The sequence below is a fragment of the Emys orbicularis genome, chromosome 7 (assembly GCF_028017835.1).
Source record: "Emys orbicularis isolate rEmyOrb1 chromosome 7, rEmyOrb1.hap1, whole genome shotgun sequence".
Taxonomy (NCBI): domain Eukaryota; kingdom Metazoa; phylum Chordata; order Testudines; family Emydidae; genus Emys; species Emys orbicularis.
In genome coordinates, this window is record NC_088689.1 from 38,152,305 (window position 1) to 38,176,561 (window position 24,257).

The 24,257-nt window shown below is 42.5% G+C and overlaps 1 protein-coding gene across 2 annotated transcripts in view; it reads right to left on the reverse strand.

Annotated features, from left to right (window-relative positions):
- PCDH15 (protocadherin related 15) overlaps positions 1-24,257 on the reverse strand; it is a 751,423-nt gene that overhangs the window by 294,158 nt on the left and 433,008 nt on the right. For both annotated transcript variants that reach the window (XM_065407245.1, XM_065407244.1), the window contains exons 15-16: positions 22,099-22,178; positions 9,698-9,791 (exon numbers count right to left, since the gene is read on the reverse strand). In XM_065407245.1, coding sequence (XP_065263317.1) covers positions 9,698-9,791; positions 22,099-22,178 — 174 coding nt within the window. The remainder of the gene's footprint in view (positions 1-9,697; positions 9,792-22,098; positions 22,179-24,257) is intronic.

Below are 24,257 nucleotides of genomic sequence, written 5' to 3' on the forward strand. Positions count from 1 at the left end.
ACTATCGAGTGATGTAGATAATGCTTGTAGAATTAATAGAAATTATATTGTAGTTGTAATTTTGTTAAACACCGACTTCCTCCCATGCATATTAAAGGGGGAAGAAAATCCTTAAGTGTCTAAATTACACAAATCTACTAGCACCTAGTTATTGCCATATATGTATAATATTTAGTTTAAATATGTTAGTAGATAAATAGTTGAAATTAATAATAGACTTTGCTAGGAAGTCAAACACTGAAGCATAACTTGGATAATGTAATTTATCATATATAGTCCAGGAACGAATCTTTTTTCTCCACTAAAAGTGGTTCTGATTTGTTTTGGTGAAGGATAAGATGCTTAAGAAAGAGAATTACATAGCAAAGATACACTATGCTCACCTGCGCATCTCATGGCCTTGTGGGCAGGAAGATTATTTTATTATCCAGTTCTGCCTCTGCCTCATTTTTAGCTAGAACTAAATGCAAGGATGGAATGTACTACAAAACATTCCATTTCACATCACAATATTTTACAGTTTTCATTAACGGTCTGTGACAGCCCTTCAACGGTATTGTAAGATGAACAGATATTGATTTTAAGCCACTGGACGTTCTGGAAGGACACTGCTGTGAAAAATAGACAGGACCTTCTACAAACACCATTTTCTTGTGCTCTGTAGTCAAGAGTACAGCACCTAATTTCCACTTTTCAGAGTTCCTAAATTTTTTATTAATCATTGCTTTATATGTCTTCTGTAAGTTACTTCCAAGACCACAACAAACACCTCCACCTTTCTGTGTTCCTTAAATACAAAGAGCAGTAAATTAATGATCCTGCAGTACATTATATATTCTAGTCTCACATACAAATGAAGAAACATACACACATTGTTATTTTAAGTTCTTAAATGGCACAGAATAGGATTGCTTGCTTCTTACAAAAATTCAGCACACTTTGCTTGTCCAGCTATACTGAAAGGATAGGAGACACTTGATATGGTTTTAATCAGGCCGCAACATTATTATTAAATGTCTGGGACTACCCAGCAGATAAAAGTGTACAATGCAGGTAACCCCATGTTCATTCAATAATTACCTGGGGACTTCCACCAGCTCCCCTCCCTCTTTTTCTATCCAGGTCCCCCAGCCAATCTATTGCTGGAACCTTACAATCCCTGCTCCCCATAGGAGGGCTAAGGTGGGATATAAAAAAAGGGGGTTGGCTCCCTGCCATACCATTCATAGGACCCTCAACTCCCTCCCACCCCACTGTCCCCGTTCTGTTCCTTTAATGAACACCTTCTTTTTAAGTCCTTTTCCAAGCCATTTATCTGGTAACTATATATCTTTCCTACGGAGTATGTGCACTGGGCATCTGCCCCAGACTTACGTAATGAGTTGCAACATATAGTCTAACCCCTTCATGCTACACATTCTAGGTGCCAACTCAGCCCTGGAGCACCCACGGAAAAAAAATAATGGGTGCTTACCACCCACCGGCAGCTACGCTCTCCCCCACCTCCCCTCCAGAGCCTCCCCCACACTGGCAGCCCACTGATCAACGTATCCCCCTCCCTCCTGCTGCGGATCAGCTGCTCTGCAGCATGCAGAGGGAGCAGAAAGAGGCAGGGAAGAGGCAGGGTGTGGGTGCAGTCTCAGGGGAAGGGATGGAGTGGGGGCAGAGCGAGGGTGGGAAGAGGCAGGGTGGGGACTTGGGGGAAGAGGTGGAATGGGGGTGGGGCCTGGGGCGGAGGGGTAGAGAGGAAGTCGGCATCTATGCCACACATCAACAAATCCACCCTGCATGAAGGTGCAGTGTGGTCACTCTCTAAATCCTACTGGCACCTAATGGCAATTGTATTCTGCACTGAAATCTTACCTGAAAATATCGAAGTTTGGCAATGTAACTTGAACTTGACAGATTTTTCCTTTCACCTGTCATTGTTCTGTCTATCTATGGACAAGCCTCATAACTGGGGAAGCAATAACTGGCTATAAGTCCTTTATACATATTCAACTGTTTGTGTTGTGGTGTTTCAGGGACAGGCAATGGGTTATGTTATTTCAAGGTCCGCATAAAAACCATGCACCTACTAAACTGCTAGCACTGTAAACCAGAACGAATATAACTTGGGAAGCATGGCTGAGTATTTCAAACAATCAAGAGCATTTTAAGGTATAAGAAGGACCCAAGTGATAAAATGATGTCACACATGCTGTGCAGCAAAATGGAAAGCAGTATTGCTTGTTGGAGTTATCAGAAGTCAGTTGAAAACCTATGCACTGCTGATCCATTTCCATGAATAGGATCAATTTATATTCTAGCAGTAGTGTCTAAAATGATTCTACAGCTTACGACATATTACACTGGGTGAATACGTTAAAAACAACTATATAAAAGTTTTCTATCGATGTTTACTCCCAACTTTCCCATTACTCATTGATTACATTGTATTTCTGAAATGCAGGCAACTCTATAGAACTTGAAAAACTCTTAAATTGAACTGTTTTACAGTCCACTTTATATATTTGTAAACTCAACAAGCAATATTCCTTAAAGTACCTTTTCAAACAACTCCCAGTAAACACAGAGCACCTGTATACAAAGTGTCATTTTATGAAGGCAACTATTTTATACATTATTTAGAAACTGGACAAGAAGAAGTCAGAGTTCTTAAAAAACTGACTAACAGCAGTTGAAGTTCTCATTCGCAAGACAGTTAAGCTGAAAATGTCAATCACACTGAAGCAACTAGGGCATGGTACAGAAACTGTCCAGTGCATTCAATTGCTGAAGCCACACAGAATTCAATCAACTTTAAAACTGCCAAAATATGTATAAATGAAAGAAAATATAAAAGCGTTTGGTTGTTCTACTCTGAATAGGAGTTCTCATATATTTCCTAAATGTCTGTGTTCTTGGAAACCCTGAATGGGATAATATGACTTACATTTTAAAGTGATTATTCAACCATTGTTCCTAATACTTACTCTGAACAATGGGAGTGCAAAATGTCCCAAAGCCAAATGTCCATGCTACAATTCAGGAGAGGAATTTTTTTACAGAAAACAAAAGTAATTTTCCTTGCTCTACATGTTAATTCTTAAAGCAGATTTTGCATTAAATGTAAAAGCTAAGCTTTTCCATGTATATTTGAATCTACTTAATTCATTTAATTTCAAGTAGCATATTGCTGGATGGAAACAAATCAGATTATTATGCCAGCTAATGGTGTTTAAATATGTAATAAGTAGTTTTATTCCTTAAACAATGTTTAGGTACTTGAAACAAGCCTTCCTCCAACTATAGTGTTCCTCTTCATAAGTAACACCATACCAGTGTTTTTCCAAAAAAGAATATACCTCTGTAACAAAGTCTAAGGTGGAACAGTTAGAAGAAAAACTGCAGTAATCCTCATTTGTAAAAAAGTAACCATTGTTTCCTATCTATAATAGAAATATAATGAGAAAAAGGACACTACCACGTGAGTCAATGAGATTTCACTTGTGAACTCCCCACTCCACCTTGCATTTAAAATATCTGACCCAACAGCAAAGGACCACTGAATATTTTTGATTGACATTAGAACAGGTCTATGAACACCAAGTATTTGACTGCCCAGCTGTGACTTTGGGTGATGTTTTCCTTTTGTATAAAGCCCCAACACCACACAGGAAAGTCATCACCAGTTTTTTCATTAGATCATTTCATGACAGTGAAGTTTCTTCACATATGACATAATGGCACCTTATCTCTGAAGGAAACTGCCCACATTGCCACCAAGCTGCATAGATAACTGGGCATTAATGAAGTTTCACTTTCCACACATAAAGGAAAGTCAGTTACTTTTCATGTGAAAGGGAAGCTGTACATCAGCCCAGATGCCTGAAGAGGTTGGGGGCAGGGCTGGGAGATGCATACAATGGTTCCTTTGCAGCACTTTAGGCAATTTAACTTCAAAGGAAAAAAAAAGTCACATTTCATTCAACTCCAGCCCTGCTGCTACACTCAGCAGCACTTCAGAAGTGGCTGGGCTGCTATAACACTAGATTTTACTTTAGGTTTCAGAGTAGCAGCCGTGTTAGTCTGTATCCTCAAAAATAACTGGAGTACTTGTGGCACCTTAGAGACTAATAAATTTGTTAGTCTCTAAGGTGCCACAAGTACTCCAGTTATTTTTGATTTTACTTTAAACATTCTTGAATTAAGAGATGTCAGGGTGGGCAAGAGGTGACGGAGGGATGGGTTTTAAGGTGAAAAAAGGAGGAAAATATTTTCAACTATCCTCATGAGGCCTTGATATTACTCCAGCAGCAGACTATAGTCTTTCTATAACCAAAACTACAATAGGAGTTGCTTAACTCTCCAGATTTAGTTTTTGCTATAGAAAGTAAGAGATGAAAATGGCCACTCCGCTGAAAATGAAAATGGCCACTGGAAAAGCAGCTGAACTCATAGAGATTAAAGGATGGAGAAGGGTTCGAAGTGTCAAGAAAATTAAAGTATTAAGACAATAATTACTTTAAGATTATTTTATGTAGACTATTAAGAGAAGGGCTGAGATGCTGGGTCCTGTTATGGCTCCTGTATATTGCTATGGTGCGGTAAAAACTAACTACACTGGGGAGAATTTGCCCCAAGCACAAACTGTGTAGGACAGCCACGGGTTTCCCCTATATGAAAGGGCTGTAAGCTCCAACATAGGAGATGTGCCAGCAGCTGGAAGCAGGATGATCCTAATAGCACTCAGCAGCACAGGATTTTTTTTTACTGTTGAGAACCGGCCCATAGTCAGTCTGGGGGATGGGGTTGTGACAGTGTACCTCATAAGGCTTTATGGGGGGGGGTACTTATAAATGTATGTATGACATAACTGGAATATGTTTTGTGCTGCCTGTGCCATATAACATATCTCCGTAAAGGTTATGGTCTACTATATCTATTCATCCTATTTGTACACATATATCATTTTCTACTTGAGGTTAAGAATATGAGCTTTATACTTGCTTGGTTTCTAAGTAAGCTTTGTGAGGCATTTGGTAGGGTTACCATATTTTGAGTGTCCAAAAAGAGGACACTCCACAGGGCCCCGGCCCCGCCCACGCCCCAACTCCACCCCTTCCCCAAAGTCCCTGCCCCAACTCCGCCCCCTCCCCTGCTTCCCGCGAACATTTGATTCGCGGGAAGCCTGAAGCAGGCAGCAGGTAAGCTGGGAGGGGTGGGGGGAGGAGGCGCGGCCCAGTCTGGCCCCCCCAACCAAGCGGCTCCCTCCGGCGGCCGGCCCCGGCCCCGGCGTCTCCAGCCTGGCTCGGCTCGGGCCCTGGGGTGCCGGCCCCGGCCAGCCCCTGGCCGAGCACCCCCAGGCCAGCACCGCCGGCCCCCGGCCCAGCACTGCCGGCCCCCGGCCCGGCCCCAGCCCCCGGCCCGGCACCCCCGGCCCAGCACTGCCGGCCCCGGTCTGGCCCCGGCCCCCGGCCCAGCACTGCCGGCCCCGGCCCGGCCCCGGCCCCCGGCCCAGCACCCCGGCCCCGGCCCAGCACCCCTGGTCCCCGGCCAAGCACCCCCGGCCCTGCACCCCCGGGCCCGGCCCCGCACCCCCGGGCCCCGGGCCAGCCCCCGGCCGAGCACCCCCGGCCCAGCACCGCCGGCCCCGGCCCGGCCCCCGGCCCAGCACCCAGCGGCGCCGGCCCCTCCCTATTTTCCCGGACATGTTCGGCTTTTGGGGATTTCCCCCCGGACGGGGATTTGAGGCCCAAAAAGCCGGACATGTCCGGGAAAATCCGGACGTATGGTAACCCTACATTTGGTCAGTTTCCTTAGGAAGGAATTCGCAAGGTTAAGTACCTAATCAGGAAGCCCTTGGGGAACAATGCATCTTGGAATGCTCCAATCCACATAAGAAGGCTTCCTGGAGACATACAAGATACCATGTGGGCAATGGCTTCGGCCTGTAAAGACTGAGTCATGCATAGGAGTGAGGAGGGGGGTCTCCACCCACAAGAGAAAGTCTATTTAAACCCGTGGGAGACCCCCTCCATTTGGTCTTCAGCTGGCTAAAGAAGGAGCCTCTCCACCCCCCAGAATACTGGAAGGAAACTGGAACAAAGGACAGTAACTACAGGGGGTGTGAGTGATTGCTGGACCCAGGCTAAAAGGAGATTAGCCTGTAAAAGGGAGCATTCTGGAACTGGTGAGGATCTTATCTGTATTCAGTGTTTGATTAGACATAGATTTGCGCATTTTATTTTATTTTGCATGGTGACTTACTTTGTTCTGTCTGTTACTACTTGGAACCACTTAAATCCTACTTTCTGTATTAAATAAAATCACTTTTTTCCTTATTAATTAACTCAGAGTATGTATTAATACCTGGGGGAGCAAACAACTGTGCATCTCTCTCTATCAGAGTTATAGAGGGCGAACAATTTTTGAGTTTACCCTGCATAAGCTTTATACAGGGTAAAAACGGATTTATTTGGGTTTAGACCCCTTGGGAGTTGGGCATCTGAGTGCTAAAGACAAGCACACTTCTGTGAGTTGTTTTCAGGTAAACCTGCAGCTTTGGGGTAAGTAATTCAGACCCTGGGTCTGTGTTGGAGCAGACAGGAGTGTCTGGCTCAGCAAGACAGGTGCTGGAGTCCTGAGCTGGCAGGGAAAATAGGAGCAGGGGTAGTCTTGGCACATCAGTTGGCAGCTCCCAGGGGGGTGTCTGTGATCCAACCCGTCACAGGGGTGCCATAATGTAGAGCAGCCCTTGGTTGCTCTACTTCACTCTGGGAATTGCACTGGCTCCTAGAGGTCCACAGAGTGGAGAGGGTGCAAAAATGACAAAGTCATATTTGCCTCTTCCTCCCGCAGGGAGGAGCCATTCTGTGCTGCACTTCTAGCAGGCCCAGAAAAAAACACTCAGCCAAGGTACTTTAAACCATTTCTCTTCCATTTTTCTCTTTCCATTGTGAAAGATCTGCAAAAGAATTACTCCACGCTTGTGCATCTCTTAAGATTGTAGAATGGGAAACATTCATCTTGGGTTTGCTGCAGACTTTAAGAATGATCTTTGTCTATTGACCTTTCTTTGATGAATGCCCCTGCAGTGCCATCTAATATCTCCACATCCACTACTACCTCATCCAGTTTTCTACGTATAAGGATAAGCACATTTTAGATACAGATATCTGCATAATTATAAAATGTGATTTTCAGCTCTTTGATATACACATTGAAGATAATTATATTGTTCCACTAAAAGAGAATGTGGGTTCACAATTACAGTGCGCTAATGCTCAGAGACTTGTGGTGTTGGCTGTGAGTGTTTCTTTATCATATGATTTCCTCCCTTTTTAATATTTGTCTTATTGTCAGGAACTGTACTTGATGGACCTTCACTCTGAAGGTACATCTATGCTTCACACCATTTGCAGCAGCATGTGGGGTACATATTGTTACATGCCACAGTGTAAACCTAGGTATATCCACACTATGGTGTGTAGCTACACATGGCAGTGAAAGGCTCTGGCACTGGACACTACACTGCTATTTTTAGCAGTGTAGATGGGAAGACATTGCTTGGGCAAGTAGAGAGCCATGTAGGTACATACCCAGTACATACCCTAAGGGTTCAGGCATATCTTTACTCACTTAAGCAGTGACTCACTGTCTACACTGCTATTGATACCCATGCTGGGGGAGAGACAGGGGTAGCATATGTACTCTATGCACTCACTGCCTTAAGGAGTGAGCGGTGTAGATGTACTCGGAATTAATGACGCTTTTGTGTGGGTAATATTATTATTTAAGAATCATATTACAGTTTCATTAAATGTGCCAAAATATACTAGATGGAATGCTTCAAATTCATTTTTAGAGAGGTAAAATGATTTTCTTCTAGTTCTTTAGTTAAGGTTCTGAAAAAGTGGTTCAGAAACCGGAAATGAACAGCCAGTAATTCAACAAATTTATTTATTATAGACTGAACTATGTGCAAGGTGCTTTCCAAACACTAAAGATGGATGATCCCCACTCCGAAGACCGCAGAAGCTAAGAATACACAAGCAGAGAGAGTTTAAGGGAAACGGAATAACAATAGGTAATTTAAAAAATCATTAGAATGTAATGAGAGATAGATTAATCTAACTTCTCGACACATTGCCAAGTGTCTAACTGCCTCTGGCAGAACATGCAGAAAAAGAAGTCAAAAACTCCTAATAGATAAGTTGCAAATTTCTTGCTACACTTCCAACTAAAAGAAAAATGCCTGTTATAGTTCATAAAAAGTTTGGCAAACACTCGTGCAATCTGATTTCCTTAAGTACTTTAAAAAAATTTGAACTAGGACATCATTTGCCATGTGCAAATTCTGAACTAAGATTGAGTAACACATTTAATAGGACAGAGAAAATGACACAGAATATGGCTGCACACAATAAAAGGGAGCTCTTTCAAAATGGTATGCAGAAGGAGACAGGCAGGGAGACTGGACTCCACGTATCAGGGAAATTGAATGGTCACAAGATCCCACACAGCTGGATGACTCAAACAGTTGCATTTATTGTATTTATTCTTGCTATTGCAGAAGAAAGAAATGTCAAAAGTGAGCTGGCAAAATCATTTTTGTTTTAGTGTCTAAAAGTGGTACATTTTCAAAGTGGTGCATAGGAGGTGTCATAACTATAAAGGGAAGGGTAACAGCTCTCCTGTGTACAGTACTAAAATCCCTCCTGGTCAGAGACTCCAAAATCCTTTTACCTGTAAAGGGTTAAGAAGCTCGGGTAACCTGGCTGACACCTGACCCAAAGGACCAATAAGGGGCAAGATACTTTCAAATCTTGGGGGGGGGGAAAGGCTTTTGTGTGTGCTCTTTGTTTGAAGGGGTTGTTCGCTCTTGGGACTGAGAGGGACCAGACATCAATCCAGGTTCTCCCCATCTTTCTAAACAAGTCTCTCTTATTTCAAACTTGTAAGTAAAAAGCCAGGCAAGGCGTCTTAGTTTTACTTTGTTTTCTCAACTTGTAAATGTACCTTTTACTAGAGTGTTTATCTTTGTTTGCTGTACTTTGAACCTAAGACAGAGGGGGGTCCTCTGAGCTCTTTAAGTTTGATTACCCTGTAAAGTTATTTTCCATACTGATTTTACAGAGATGATTTTTACCTTTTTCTTGAATTAAAAGCCTTCTTTTTAAGAACCTGATTGATTTCTCCTTGTTTTAAGATCCAAGGGGGTTTGGATCTGTATTCACCAGGAGTTGGTGAAAGGAAGGAGGGGGGAAGGGTCAATTTCTCCTTGTTTTAAGATCCAAGGGGGTTTGGATCTGTATCCACCAGGAGTTGGTGAAAGGAAGGAGGGGGGAAGGGTCAATTTCTCCTTGTTTTAAGATCCAAGGAGTTTGGATCTGTATTCACCAGGGAATTGGTGAGAGGTTTCTAAAAGCTTCCCAGGGTAGGGAATGGTGGCAGCGGACCAGAACTAAGCTGGTAGTTAAGCTTAGAAGTCCTCATGCAGGCCCCCACACTTGTACCCTAAAGTTCAAAGTGGGGATACAGCCTTGACAGGAGGTACCTGCACAAACCTTTCTTGCATATAGGGAAATTGCTGCAAGTCATAGATCTATTCATTCAGGACCCAGATAAAAGATTCTATGGTTATATTATTTCCAGCTCCCAACATCTTGGTATGATAACTAAATGCTTTCTTAAACTCTCAATAGAAACTCACCCCATCTGGTCTGCCATCCGAGGCTGTGACAATCAAAATGTAGCGATCAGTGCTTTCTCTGTCCAAGGGCTTTCCTAAGGCAAGAAGTCCAGAACTAGTAATAAAACAAAACATTAAATTATGTTATATCACAATAGTCTTAAAAACTTGCAAGTTCTTTTGGTCCACTACTATGTTTTAGATGAAAGTTTTCCTTTCAGCAAATATTCCTTAAGCTTTTAGGATATATTATAATTGGGTGAAGGCTTTGGATGGGTAAATACTTGTAAAATGATGAGCCTATTTCTAATGCTTTATGGTTGCATACATGTATAATTTAGGATTAAAGTAGTGACCTGATGATGTACAGGATTATATAATAGATAGTCCCAAACTGAACACAAGGCGGTCATTCATTCAAAGGGTTTGTACTGCTGTCATAAACCACAAGAGAGAATCTCAAGCAGTATATTAATCACAGCAGATTTCTGATAGCTCTAACAGAAAAGCATTTAGATTATTTGTAATAAACTATGGAATGTCTCTCACAAGGATTCATTGAATGTTTTACAGAAAAGTTTACTTTTCCATTCATTGCATAAGTGTACTGAATGAGTGTGCAATGAGTCAATTCTTTTTCAGTGCTCACCGTACAGGTACTGTATTTCCTAGTAACAAAAGATTGTCCCCAGTGCACGTGGTGTGTAAAGGAGAATAAATCAGCCTACTGCATTTAGGCCATGAAAGAACTTGTGCTGTTCCAAAGCACTACAAAACAAAAATGGATGTAAATAGCAAAGACAAATAAAGCAGAGTAGGATTTGTCCCAGATCTCCATGGTCAGGAGCCTGAATAACTTCTTGAACTGCTTTGTGGTGCTAAGGAACAAGAACAGATACTCATTTTGGACTAACACTCATAATCATCACAAAATTAGCAGTTAATCCTCATTTTATAGGGAGGCTCATCTCTATTTCATCTTGGGTGATACAGCTATTTTTCTTGTAGCTTTCCCACAGTCTGTAAGAACCACCATAGAGAATCAGACCTGAGATAAATCTAGTCCAGTATCCTATCTCTGACAGTGGCTAGTACCCAATGATTTAGAGGTAGGTAAGAGCACCACAGCAGGCAGATGTGTAGTAATCTGTCCCCCACATTTGCTCTCAGCTTGGTATTTAATAGTTAGAAACTGTCTTAAACTCTGAAGCATGATGTTTAATATCCCTTCCACAATTTTTTGTCATATTTAATGACGACGACTCTGGATACTCTTGTTATCCATATAAACACCTAATCCCTTCCTGAATCTTGGTAAATTCTTGGTCTCAATGAGAATGTGCCAGTGTGTTCCACAATTTAATTATATATTGTGTGAAAAAAGTATTTCCTTTTATCAGTTTTGAATTTCCCACCTTTCAACTTCATTGAATGTCCCCTGGTTCTTCTCTTATGAAACAGGGAGAAGAGACAGACATTCCCCATCTACCTTCCCTGTTCCATGCATTATTTTATAGATGTTTATCATGTCCCCTCTTATTCATTTATTTCTGAGGTAAACAATCCCAGGCTCTCTCTCCATATGAAAGTTATTCCATGTCTTTGATCATTCTCATCACCCTTTGAACTCCTTCTAGTATAGCAATATCAATTTTAAGATGAGGTGAACAGAATTGCACACAGCATTCCAGATGAGGCCACCACATTGATTTATATAAAGGTGGTAATAATATTAATCATCCCAGTCCTTATGCAACCTAATATCTTGTTAGCTTTTTTGACCACAGCTGTACACTGAGCAGAAGTCTTCATTCAGCTATCTATAATGACATCCAGGTCTCTTTCCTGAGTTGGAAGGGTTAATTTAGAACCCTGCAAGATGAACTAGTAGTTTTGTTTTGTTTTTCCCTTCCATCACGCATTGCTTTGCATATAATGGAAACAAATTGCCTTTGCCATCATGTTGCTCATTCACCGAGGTTGTCTAGGTCTCTCTGAATCTCTCACATTCCTCTCCTGTCCTGACTAACTTAAATAACTTTGCGCTATCTGCAAATTCTGTTTCCTCACTACTCCTCCCCACCCTGCTACTTTCCTGATAACTAATAAATAGATAAACAACACAGGACCTAGTACAAACTTTCAGGAACCCTGCTGTTAACCATTTTCTAAGATGAAAATTGACCATTAATCCTAGTCTTTGTTTTCTATCTCCAAGCCTGTTTTTGATCCATGACAATATTTTGCCTCTCACCTTATGACTGGTTAGCTTCTTGAGTATCTCTTGTGCAGTAACTTGTCAAAGGCCTTTTGGAATCTAAATAAATGTCTACCAGATCTTCTTTATCCACTATTTTATTGACACATTCGAGAATTCTGAGAGATTAGTTTTCCTTTTCAGAAGCTATGCTGGTTATCATATTGTGATCCTCCAAGTGTTTTCTTATTCTGTTTTTATTGATCATTTCAAACAGCATGCCAAGTACAGATCTAAGGCTTACAGTATATAACTAACTATCAATCTTAGAGCCTATTGAAAATACAGGTATAACATTTGCTATCCGTAATCCCATTTGTTGTTTTTAAAGAGGTATTGCACATTTTTATTAGTTGCTCAGCCAGTTCGTAGTTAAACTCCATCAAACCCCTTGGATTTATATAATCTGGGTCTTTATATTATAAATTTGCTCCAGCACCTCCTCTTCTGACATGTCACTTTCTAAGAGCACTCCTCTTTATTATCAGAAAGGAGAAGGTCAGGGTAGGAAGCTCCCCAACATCCTTGGCGGTGAAGACTAAAGTCTATTATGCCAGCACTCTATCTTTGGTCAGCAGGTTAGAGCAAGCAGACACTTTTAAGTGAATACTAATAGGGTTCAGTGGAATAAGAATAAATGGGAAGTATTAGGAGCTCTTCCCTAAGATCAAGTGACTGACCTCTAAGTCCAGTCTCAATCATCATGATAGGGGGAATTTGAGGAAGGTGTTAAATCATATGTCACTCATGGCTACAAAAAAACCCCCAAATGCTAAGGTGCATGAATGTCTCTAGTAGCTTCTTTCAGAAAAGGAAAGAACATCAAATCAGATTGACTCAGCAATAACTTATTTCCAGAATTTTACTAAACAACTAAGGGAAACATGCATTAATACTCTATATCTTACTTCCACTTCTCTAATCTCATGCACTGTTCTCTGCATGGGGCCACTAAACTTGGGAATTCAATTAGTAATTACACTCATCTTATTAAAGACCATTTAACTTTTAACCTAATTTTTTTATTTCAATATTTTATAAATCAGAAAAGTAGAAACAGCAGTGATGTCCTGGGATGGCAATTTGCCCCCTTCCAATGTTTTAAAAAGGTCAGATGTCTATGAATAGGCACAAAAGAGAAAACCACTCACTGCTTTTAAATAATACACATAACCCCAACTGCCCTTTGTAATGAATTAGCCATCATCTCAATGTAATAAAACAGCTTAAGATAAAGGTTTAAGAACACTCTAATAAAATCTAAACAGAAGGAAATTGGATTTGCATGTTTTGCTCATGTTCAACGTGAATGCTTCCCATTAAGAAATTTGTGCTTTTATTGTGATAAAATGTTAGTACAGGTAACCTGTTAAAATACATTTCATGATTGGGCTCTGAAAGAAAAGCATACTTGTGACAAATAAAATGTCCACAAGAAATAGTGCTCCAATAACACTACACTACAGCTGCAGGCTCATTTATCACCTGTGAATTTTATTCTTAAAATGAACAGGAAAACATAAGCTGTTTTGCTTTTTTTAATTCCAGTGTGTACCATACTGCCCTATTCAAGGCAGTCTTTTTACCTCTTTAACATTTGTAATACATCTTTTCTAGATAAGCTATGTAGATAACTTTAACATACTTGAAGAAATGGTTTAATTTTAAGATATTGTGTTGTACTCAGGTCAAATGGACTGTATGCATTTCAGTTTCATGTATTCCATTGTCATTCCTTGGCTTTAGTCAAATATCCATCACTATCCATGGGGAGCTAATGAAGTTCCTAATTATCTCAGATCAGATTCAGATTTTAGTTGCCAGAGGAGACAGAACTGAAGCTTAATTAAAAAGGCTACTATGTCAATCCTTAGAATGGAGGCATTATCTAGTGAGTTAGTGAAGTGAATGCTAAAGGAGATATACTGTAGACAGTTAAAAAAAGGATTAATTGATATAGCACTAAGGGACTAGACCATTTCTGGAGTCACAGAATGGGGTTCCCTCACCCTGGATTCTCACTGCAAACAATCCTTATGCATTCCAGTTGCAAGTTCATCACTAGGTGTTTTATTTACAATGTGCTTTATAAATATTTGCTCCCCACAGCATAAATAAGTATTTCCCCCAAATCTTTACCTATTGCAAACACACAGGACAGAAGAGAAAAGATCGCTCCTTTGTGAGATCCTGGGCTTCTCTAAGGCCCCGTCTACACTGGCAAGTTTCTGCGCAGTAAAGCAGCTTTCTGCGCTGTAACTCCCGAGGTGTACATACTGCCAAGCCACTTAGTGCCCAGAAACTGTGAAGTTGTAGCGCTCTAAAAAACCCACCCCAACGAGAGGCGTAGAGCTTTCTGCACTGGGGCTACAGTGCTGCGGTGCCACTGTAGACACCATGGCGATTACAGCACTGCGATTGGCCTCTGGGAGGTGTCCCACAATGCCTGTTCTCACTCTCTGGTCATCGGTTTGAACTCTATTGCCTTGCCCTCAGGTGATCAACTGTCCACCCCACCCCATACATTCCTTTGCAAATTTGAAAGTCCCCTTCCTGTTTGCTCGGTGATGTGTGCAGTGGTCTGAGCGTATCTTTCCAGGTGGCCATGCCTGCTCCACACACCAGGCGATCCCCCTGGAGGAATGCCGAGCTGCTGGACTTCATCAGCATTTGGGAAGAGGAGGCTGTCCAGTCCCAGCTGCACTCCAGCCATAGGAATTATGATACCTATGGACAGATTTCACGATGCATGATAGAAAGGGGCCATGACTGGGACTCACTGCAGTGTAGAAGTGAAGGAGCTGCGGAACGCCTACCACAAGGCACGGGAGGCAAACCGCCGCTTCGGTGCTGCGCCCACGAGCTGCCGGTTCTACAAAGAGCTGGACGCAATACTCAGTGGCGACCCCACGTCCACTGGGAAGGCCCCTGTGGATACTTCGTTGGCTCGCGTGCCAGTCGAGGGTGGACCGAGCCAGGAGGAGGAAATCTTGGACAAAGAGGGGGAAGGGGACTCAGAGGCAGAGGATGACTTGGAGGCCAGAGATGCATCAGTCAGGAGCTCTTTTCTACCACGGAGGAGCCTAACCAGTCACAGCAATCGGATCTTGGCGAAGCGCAAACAGGAGAGGAGGCCCCTGGTAAGTGGATCTGATTTTGGGAATTGCTAAAGCGAGTTGTTGGGGGCAGGAGGGTTGGAGAAAGCAGGCTTGTCTTCCACTCCATGCCTAGTCTGAGTGGTGGAACAGGTTGTTGATAGACTCCCTCACTTCATGGGAATCTCCCTCAGAGATCTCCAGGAAATTCTCATGGAGATACTGGGCAATCCGCTGCCACAGGTTCCTCGGCAGAGTTGCTTTGTTTCTTGCCCCATTAATGGTAACTTTCCCGCGCCACTTTGCCATCATGGGGGAAACCATTACTGCACACAGGCGAGCCACATAGGGGCCAGGGCGGAAGCCGCAGGCTTGAAGAAGACCCTCCCTTGATTCCCTGCTCACCCTCAGCAGCGAGATACACCTCTACCCCGATATAACGTGACCCGATATAACATGAATTCAGATATAACGTGGTAAAACAGCGCTCCAGGGGGGCGGGGCTGCGCACTCCGGCGGATCAAAGCAAGTTCGATATAACGCAGTTTCACCTATAACGCGGTAAGATTTTTTGGCTCCCAAGGACAGCGTTATATCGGGGTAAAGGTGTATCTTCCATAATGATCACCGCCTGTGGAAAGTGTGGGGACAGGAATGATTATCAGGCCCCCCCCTACAGTGCTGGCTCTACCCAAGAGCAACATGCCCAGTGTTGGCTCTCTACCCAAGAGCAACATGCCCAGCAGGGTCCGGGAAGAGTGATTTACCCTGCCTCTGCGGCTACTCACCATTTTGGGGGTCTTGTGGCTCATGTGTGCTTGCCTGGGGTCAGCCAGTTAGTGACAGGTGTGTGAGTACTGGCTGTGTTTTAAAGCACTGAATCAGTGTTGTCTGTGTTGCAAACAATACTGCTTCTGTAAAATGTTGCATTTAAACTTCACAGAGATGACCTTGGGAGCCCAGCCTCCCTCTTTGTTATTAGCGGCAGAAGGGCTGTGCAGAATTAGAAAGCGGCCAAGGAGAACTAAGGAGGACTTTCTCCGTGAGTTTATGATGCACTCTGCTGCTGAGAAACAGGAATTGAAGGAGTGGCGGGAGAGCGAGAAGAGGGACCAAAAGGAGAACACGACACACCAGAAAGAAGCCACAGAGCAGCTCTTAAACGTTATGGAGGACCAAGTGGACATGCTTCAGGTGATACTAGCTCTTCAAACCGAGTAGCTCCGCGCCTGCCCTCCCCTGAAGCTGCTGTCGCAAAACTTTTTCCCATGCGCCCCCACACACACACTGCCAACACACTCTTATCAACCTCCTGGCTCCACTCCTCCTTCCTCACAGTCCAGCACTGTGGAGTCCCACTACCCACTGCACTCAACACCCATCCCTCTGCAGTTTGGCCCTGCTGAAGTACAGCACCTGCTGCATTGTACTCCAAAGGAGAAGGTTGGGTATGATCCCTGGACATACACAAATCTGTAGCCATCCCAGGACCACTCCTGCTCTTGAGACCTTCCCTTCCCCTATCCTCCTCCCTGCTGATGAATTTTTTTGTTGGAGTCTCTACTCTAGTTGTTTTCTTTTAAAAAAAGAATTGTGTTTGTTTGAAAGCAATCTTTATTTTATTACGTGAAAGCAAAAAGAGCACTGCAAAGCAACATACAATTATGTTAAGGCCCCTTCTTGCACCATGTGCACCAATCACCTCCTAGCATTACAAGCACTGCAATCCCGAGCATAGCAACAAATATTAGTGGCTTTCAGCTTCAAATTGCTGCCTCAAGGCATCCCTGATCCTTATGGCCCCACGCTGTGCCCCTCTAATAGCCCTGGTCTCTGGCTGTTCAAACTCAGCCTCCAGGTGCTGAGCCTCTGCGGTCCAGCCCTGAGTGAAGCTTTCACCCTTCCAGCATGCAGCTATAAGCATAGGAATATTGTCATCAGCCATGTCCAGTTTCCCATACAGGCATCACCAGCAGGCTTTTAAACGGCCAAATGCACACTCAACAGTCATTCTGCACTTGCTCAGCCTGTTGTTGAACCGCTCCTTGCTGCTGTCAAATTGCCCTGTGTATGGCTTCATAAGCCACGGCATTAAGGGGTAGGTGGGGTCTCCCAGGATCACAATGGGCATTTCGACTTCCCCTATGGTGATCTTCTGGTCCAGGAAGAAAGTCCCTGCTTGCAGCTTCTTGAACAGGCCAGTGTTCCGAAAGATGTGTGCATCATGCACCTTTCTGGACCAGCCTGCGTTAATGTCTGTGAAACGCCCACGGTGATTCACAAGTGCCTGGAGAACCATTGAGAAATACCCTTTGCGATTAATGTACTCTGTGGCTACTTGGTCTGGTGCCAGAATTGGAATGTGCATGCCATCTATCGCCCCTCCGCAGTTAGGAAAGCCCATTTGTTCAAAGCCATCCATTTCATGCACGTTGCCGAGAGCCACGGTCTTTGGAGCAGGATGCGATTAATGGCCCGGTCGACTTTCCCACTCCAAACTGGTTACCGACCGATTGGTAGCAGTCTGGAGTAGCCAGCTTCCACAGTGCAATCACCATGTGCTTCACCAGCGATAGGGCAGCTCTCATTCTCATGTCCTTGAACGCAGGGTTGGGGCGAGCTCATCACACAGTCCCATGAATGTGGCTTTCCTCATGCGAAAGTTCTGCAGCTACTGCTCGTCATCCCAGACGTGCATCACGATGTGATCTCACCACTCAGTGCCACAAGCAATCTCGTGACGTAGCTACTATACATGGCGAGATCAATGTCGCACTCCTCTTGCCTTTGCAGTTTAAGGAATAACTCTACTGCCACTCGTGACATGTTGGTCAGAGCAAGCAGCATACTGGTCAGCAGTTCGGGACCCATTCCTGCAGCTCGAAAGAGGCAGGGCAGTACACAAACTGTTGAAAGATGGTGCCAAATGCAGACGGAAGCACAGGGATTTCTGGGATGTGAAGCAATGCATCATGGGGCATTGGGACTGGACCCAGGATGTCCCGCAACCCCCTCCGCCTTCTCACAAGTCTTAGTGGCAAAAGAGAAAGAGGTGCTCTGTGGGATAGCTGCCCAGCATGCACCACTCCGAATACCGCTGCAAGTGCCGCAAGCGTGAACACACTATTGCACAAGCAGCTGTCAGTGTGAACACACAAAAGCTGTTTTCCTTCTGCACTCTCTGACCGGCACTGTAACTGCCAGTGCTGTAACTTTGCCAGTGTAGACGTGCCCTAACCCTTCCTTCCAGCTTTCTCTACTCACTTCTGTCTCACGCTGCTTCTCTTTCAACTGTTTCCAGTTGATAAGCAGAATCACCCAATTAATTAGCTGATCACTTAGTACTTAAACTATTACCTCATCAATTCACCCCACTGTGTGGTTACTTCCAAAGGGCACATTGTGGTGAGTCAGCCTTACTCACACTCACAATTACCTAGATTAGAGAGACAAGCTGGTTGAGGTAATATCTTTTACTGGACCAACTTCTGTTGGTGTGAGAGGCAAGCTTTGAAGCTTCCACACAATTACCTAAATTGAAACGTATGAAAAAGCTTCCTATTTAAGGACCTCATCCTTCTCCAATTAAAATAAATGGGAGACTTTCAAGTAATTTCAATGGTCTTTGGCTTGGGTCCTAAGTGCATCTGGGCTCTTAAGAAAAGTATCTAATGTAAATGACCTGAAACAATAAAAAGATTATTGGAACAATCGCAGGGACATGCTGCTATTCCTATATTGTGCTCTTACTCCACCATAATCAAATAGCATTTGACTTGGCAGAACAAGTCAAGATTGGATGTCCTTTCTAAAAGATAGACTCTACATCAATCAATCTGGTTTCACTGAATTAGTGGGTGATGTGGCCTATGTTATGAAGGAGGTCAGACTAGGTGATAATGATTGTGGCCTTAAAATCTATGAATATCTATAAGAGGCTATGAGACGTCACTCCTATGCCAAGAACATGTAGATAACACTAACTATATATTTTCCTCACCATCAATCCATTTTCTGCACAAGATGTCTCAATGCCTGGAAAAAATCAGTGGATGGACAAAGAGAACTTAGCTCATACTCAGTCCAGAAAAGACAGAAGTGACGATGGTACGAAGGGGGATATTCTTCAAAGAAATTTGACAATACTCTAACAACAGACCACACACCATGAAAGATGGAAAAACTTAGTGGCTATACTGGACTCCTCACTATTCTTGATACACAGATGGTTACAGTTGCGTGGATTGCCTTTTATCTTAAGATGGCTAGGAAAGCACAACTTTTCCTCTCTAAGGACCCAGTCACTCTAAGGACCCAAGCTTTTATCATTGTACCAGAGACTCTATACAACTATGGTATGGAGGCTGCTGCTGGGGTAGAATGCACAGCCAATCACCCAAGCAACTAAGCTGTCTCGGGCATGGACTGCCTTTTTGTCCTATATTTGTACAATGCCTAGCACAATGGGTCCTAGTCCATAAGTGGGGCTCCTAAATGCTATGTTAATAAAATAAAATAAAATAAAATAAAATACTAAAAACTAAAGTGTTGGGTTCCTGTGGGAGCCAGCTTGGAAAGACTATATAAACAGACAAAATGAGGCTACCCAAGTGTCTACACTGGAGCCTCTGTGGCAAGTATGCATTTTAAAGAACCGTGCAGTGTTACAACCACCAAATTGAAAGCACACTTGAGGAGGCTAAGATTCTAAGGGATCTGGCAATTGTCACATTGCGGGCAAATGGGATCGATAGTTGTTGTAAAAAGAAGACAAACAACATCATATGAATTGAGGTGCCAAACCAGCAGACAGAAACATAAAAATGAAAAAAGAAGAGAAGATAGTGAAGTATGAAAGTGAAACTATTATGAAAACTAGAACAAAAACGATCCCAGTGATTACTGGAACACTTGGTGTGAATCTTAAGGGTATGAATGAGATCTCAAGAACATGACAGAAGTGCAAGACATCACAATCGGTGACATCCAGAAGACAGCACTCTCAGGCAGAGCAGAATTTTAAGGAAAGTCAAAGGAAAACAAGTGAACTTTAACAACTAAAATGCTGGAATTCTGCAGAGGTTTAAACAAAACATCTGAGTACCCAAACCTACAGAGTTGATTCGTGGTCAGGATTTATTGGTGACTCCTGGAGATAAATGTTAAACAGTAGCTTTTCCCTTTTTATGCTTAAATATCTTGTATGTTATGAAGGGTATTTGTTTAAAACAAAACAAAACATCCCTATGTGTAATACTGAGAAATAATAATAAGATGATGATTGATTGATTGATTGATGATGATGAGAGCACAACACACTAGTTTCCCACAAATTCCAGTGTCTCCTAATTTGTTTCCTGACTGAATTCAAAATCTTAGTCTTGATCTTAATCCAAAAAAATCTTCAATGAATTGATGTCATGAATATCTTAAATAGATTTGTGTCCAACAGGGACAATGCACCTGAAGACACACAGAATATGACTCTTAGGGTACCTGCAATAAAAAACCTGTGTCACCAAATCTCAGAGCCTGGGTCAGCTAACTCAGGTTAGCAGTGTTCAGGCTGCAGGGCTAAAAACAACAGTGTAGATATTCAGGCTCGGACTAGAGCCCAGGCTCTACACTGGTATTTTATAGCCTCACACCCTGAGCCCTGTGACCCTAAGTCAGCTGACCCAGGCCAGCTGTGACCATGTCCATGGGTCTTTTATTGCAGTGGAGACAAACCCTTAGATACTGAGGACCGAGTGTTGTGCAGCAAGTGACACCAAATTTGGAACTGTGTGCCAGTAGAGTTTAGACTACAGTCATAATAAAAGCCCACGGTTTTGATAAACGCTTGTTCCAGCAATGACTACCCTCACACATATATACATTGAAACCCTGGTAGTGGAAGGTGAAGTTAGTTAATGGCCACACCTGTGGGGTTTATTTCAAAAACAATGCAGGCCCTCCCCCAGAGGTTACAGCCTTGTAGGCATTTCTCTTGAGAACCAACACTCTCTTCAGAGGATGTCCATGATTGGAATGTAGGCAGTCATGCCTAGCAGTTGGAGCAGGAGTCAGGCCTCATGGCTAGCGCAGGAGTTGTAGCCAGGAATCAGAACCCAGGGTCAGAACCAAAGTTGGGAGCAAAATGGAAGAGCCAAGGGTCAGAGTTGAAGTCAGGTGGGGTAGCCAATCGGGGAGCCCATTACCAATTATCTTTTTACATAATGTTGTTAGTGCTTAGAGACCAAGGTAAAGGTCACCTAAAAAATACATTAAATTTAGATTAGCTGATCCCATCCAAACATTAGGGGTTGAACTTTTATGGATCTATTGTCTTTTATTTTGGTATATTCACATTGGTGTAAGGAAGTCTCTGCAATTCTTCACTTACTCCTTAAACCTGATTAAATTAGATTAACATATAAGCCCCTAACAAAAGCCCTCCTCTTCCCTCCACCCCTGCTTACTCTCTTCCCATTCTCTGCAAGGGGGAAGTCAGCTTACCCTCCCTTTCCCTTTGAATAGGAATGACATTTGGCAGAATGGCAGGATGTAAATTGCAGGCACATGAAAGAATGGGGGGGCACTATCTGGTGCTTGTATCTAATAACATATCCTCTTCTTACTAAAATTAAGGAGATTTTCAACCTTAGGAAAAGCTAAATGTTTCCCATTTTACTGGTGTCTGAAATATCTAGTTTTAAAATAATAGCTCAAAAAATCTTCCTTTTCATTACAGAGTAGTATTTTTCAAAGTTAGAAAGTAAGTAAAAATATCCCTTTCATTAGCAAAAGGCTGACAACTTTAAAGGCATCTAATTAATCCCAGGTCACTCTTGTAAATGGAATGTTTCCATTTCAATAGGTTTTAGCTAGTAAAATGTTTAAAATAAATAAATAGTCCCCTGTGTAAAATTTCAGAGCTCAGTATCACGGAGTGAGCTCTCATTAACAGCTAAGAGCTGAACAACAAACAGCTGAACACCTCTGATTAGGAGTCGTTTCTCTTGCTCACAATCTATATATTCATTTGACAGAAGAATTAAAAATTCAGTTCTAACGGGTTTTCCACTTACGTTTCAGAGAGATTAAAAACATGTTGAGGATCTCCATTTTGGATGAGGTATCTTATTGGGTCACCCTCTCGATCAGTGGCCTTCAGAAAAACAATCAAAATAATATGTTATAGTCATAGATGCTAACAAAGCTGGTTAGTGCTGTTCAATCTAGATGCTGTAAAATTAACCTTCAAAATCGACCCATTGAAGTATTAAGTATCTTTTCAAGAGGAATCAGTGCTCACTGTTTCCATTTTATCAACTATGGCTGTATGTGCAGTATTCACTATGCAGTTGCATCACATCAATATTCTGAACACATACAAAAATATTTTATTTTAAATATACACTTTCAAATTATTACCACCAGTATGAACAAGTAGCATATGAAATTTATGATTTATTTAAGTACTTATGTTTTCTATTATTTTTAAGGGCTGTGCAAATATATTCTGATTGGACCAAATCCTGACATTTCCTTGACAACCCTTAGGGAGGGACTTTTCCCCTATTCTTCTCATCCAGATACTTTACTTTCTGGTTGTTTTGTTTGCCATCTTTCTCAATCCTTTTGCTGATGTTCCTCTTACTGACCCTCACCCCTGAATCACAACCCTTCTGACTTTTCTTTCAGGTTCCTGGGGCATCCCGAAAGATCAGGATGAGAACCAGGAACTGTGCTAATAACAATACTTTCAAAAAATGATTTCACAATAATAATTGTCCATGCCGTTGTTACCTTCCCTGGGCAAATTTTAATGCCCTAAAAAACAACGTTTGAAACAACTGATTTGATATTTAGATTAACAGAACTGCTCTTGCAATTGTATCCATGAACCTGAACTTCACATGTTGAGTGGCTGTTTTAAGAAGAAAAACAACAAGAAACTTGACGTGTGAATTCTTGGAATTTGCAAACCAAGCACATACCAGAAGATAACTACTGAATAAGCTCTGCGAATTGCACAAATACTTTTCTCTCAAAAACTGTCCAAGCAAACTTGAAAGAATGTTGACATTAATAAACATCTCTCGTAACTGGTTTAAAAATAGAAGATAGTTTACATAATTGACAAGATTTTAGTGTAAGTTAGGAAGAATACAAATGCTGTGAAAGGCCAGAAGAATTTAATTCTATTTTCTACATCCTCATAATAGTTTTTTTAAAAAAACTAATATATAGTCTGCAAAGGTTGGTAACTAATGTTATTAGTAGACCCATTTATAAAAGTGAAAAACAAAAGGGGATTTCTTTTGTTTTTTTTTGTTTTCGCTGAAAGATTGCGATGGTAAAACTCATAATCATAGAATATTAGGGTTGGAAGAGACCTCAGAAGGTCATCTAGTCCAATCCCCTGCTCAAAGCAGACCAACACCAACTAAATCATCCCAGCCAAGGCTTTGTCAAGCCGGGCCTTAAAAACCTCTAAAGATGGAGATTCCATCACCTCCTTAGGTAACCCATTTCAGTGCTTCACCACCCTCCTAGTGAAATACTGTTTCCTAATATCCAACCTAGACTCCCCCCACCCACGCCGCAATGTGAAACCATTGCTTCTTGTTTTGTCATCTGCCATTACTGAGAACAGCCGAGCTCCATCCTCTTTGGAACCCCCCTTCAGGTAGTTGAAGGCTGCTATCAAATCCCCCCTCAACTGGTAACTGGTGATGGGCTGCAGTGGGGTCCAACCTTTTGAGCCTGAGGGCCAAACATTATTTTAAAAAGTTCAAGAGGCCACAATCAATCTTTTGAGGCAGTACAAACCAAGCAGACACACAGTTTCCCTGCTGGTGATTCCTCTGGCATGGGGGAATCTCCATCAGGTATAGAGCTGACAGAGTCGGCTCCTAAATATTCTTCCAAAAGCCCTTGGCACAAGGTATGTGTTGGCTTTTGGGTGAGGAAGTGGCTGCATTTCCTGGTGTTCTGGCAATCCCAAGATGGCATATGATCTCTGATGGGCTACAGACATTTGGCACAAGTTAGATCCGCTCTTGAGCCCCTCGGCTCCACCAGTTTTGCCACATTTGACTGCCCAAAGCGTAAGTATCTTTACACTTTTTTCCATGCTGCCCTTTTTGTATAAAGCAGCAATCACAGACTGCTCTGTAAGCCACTACCCTCTCCTCTTTCAAATATCTCTTTAAGAGAAGAATTGGTTGGGAATTTTTTGACA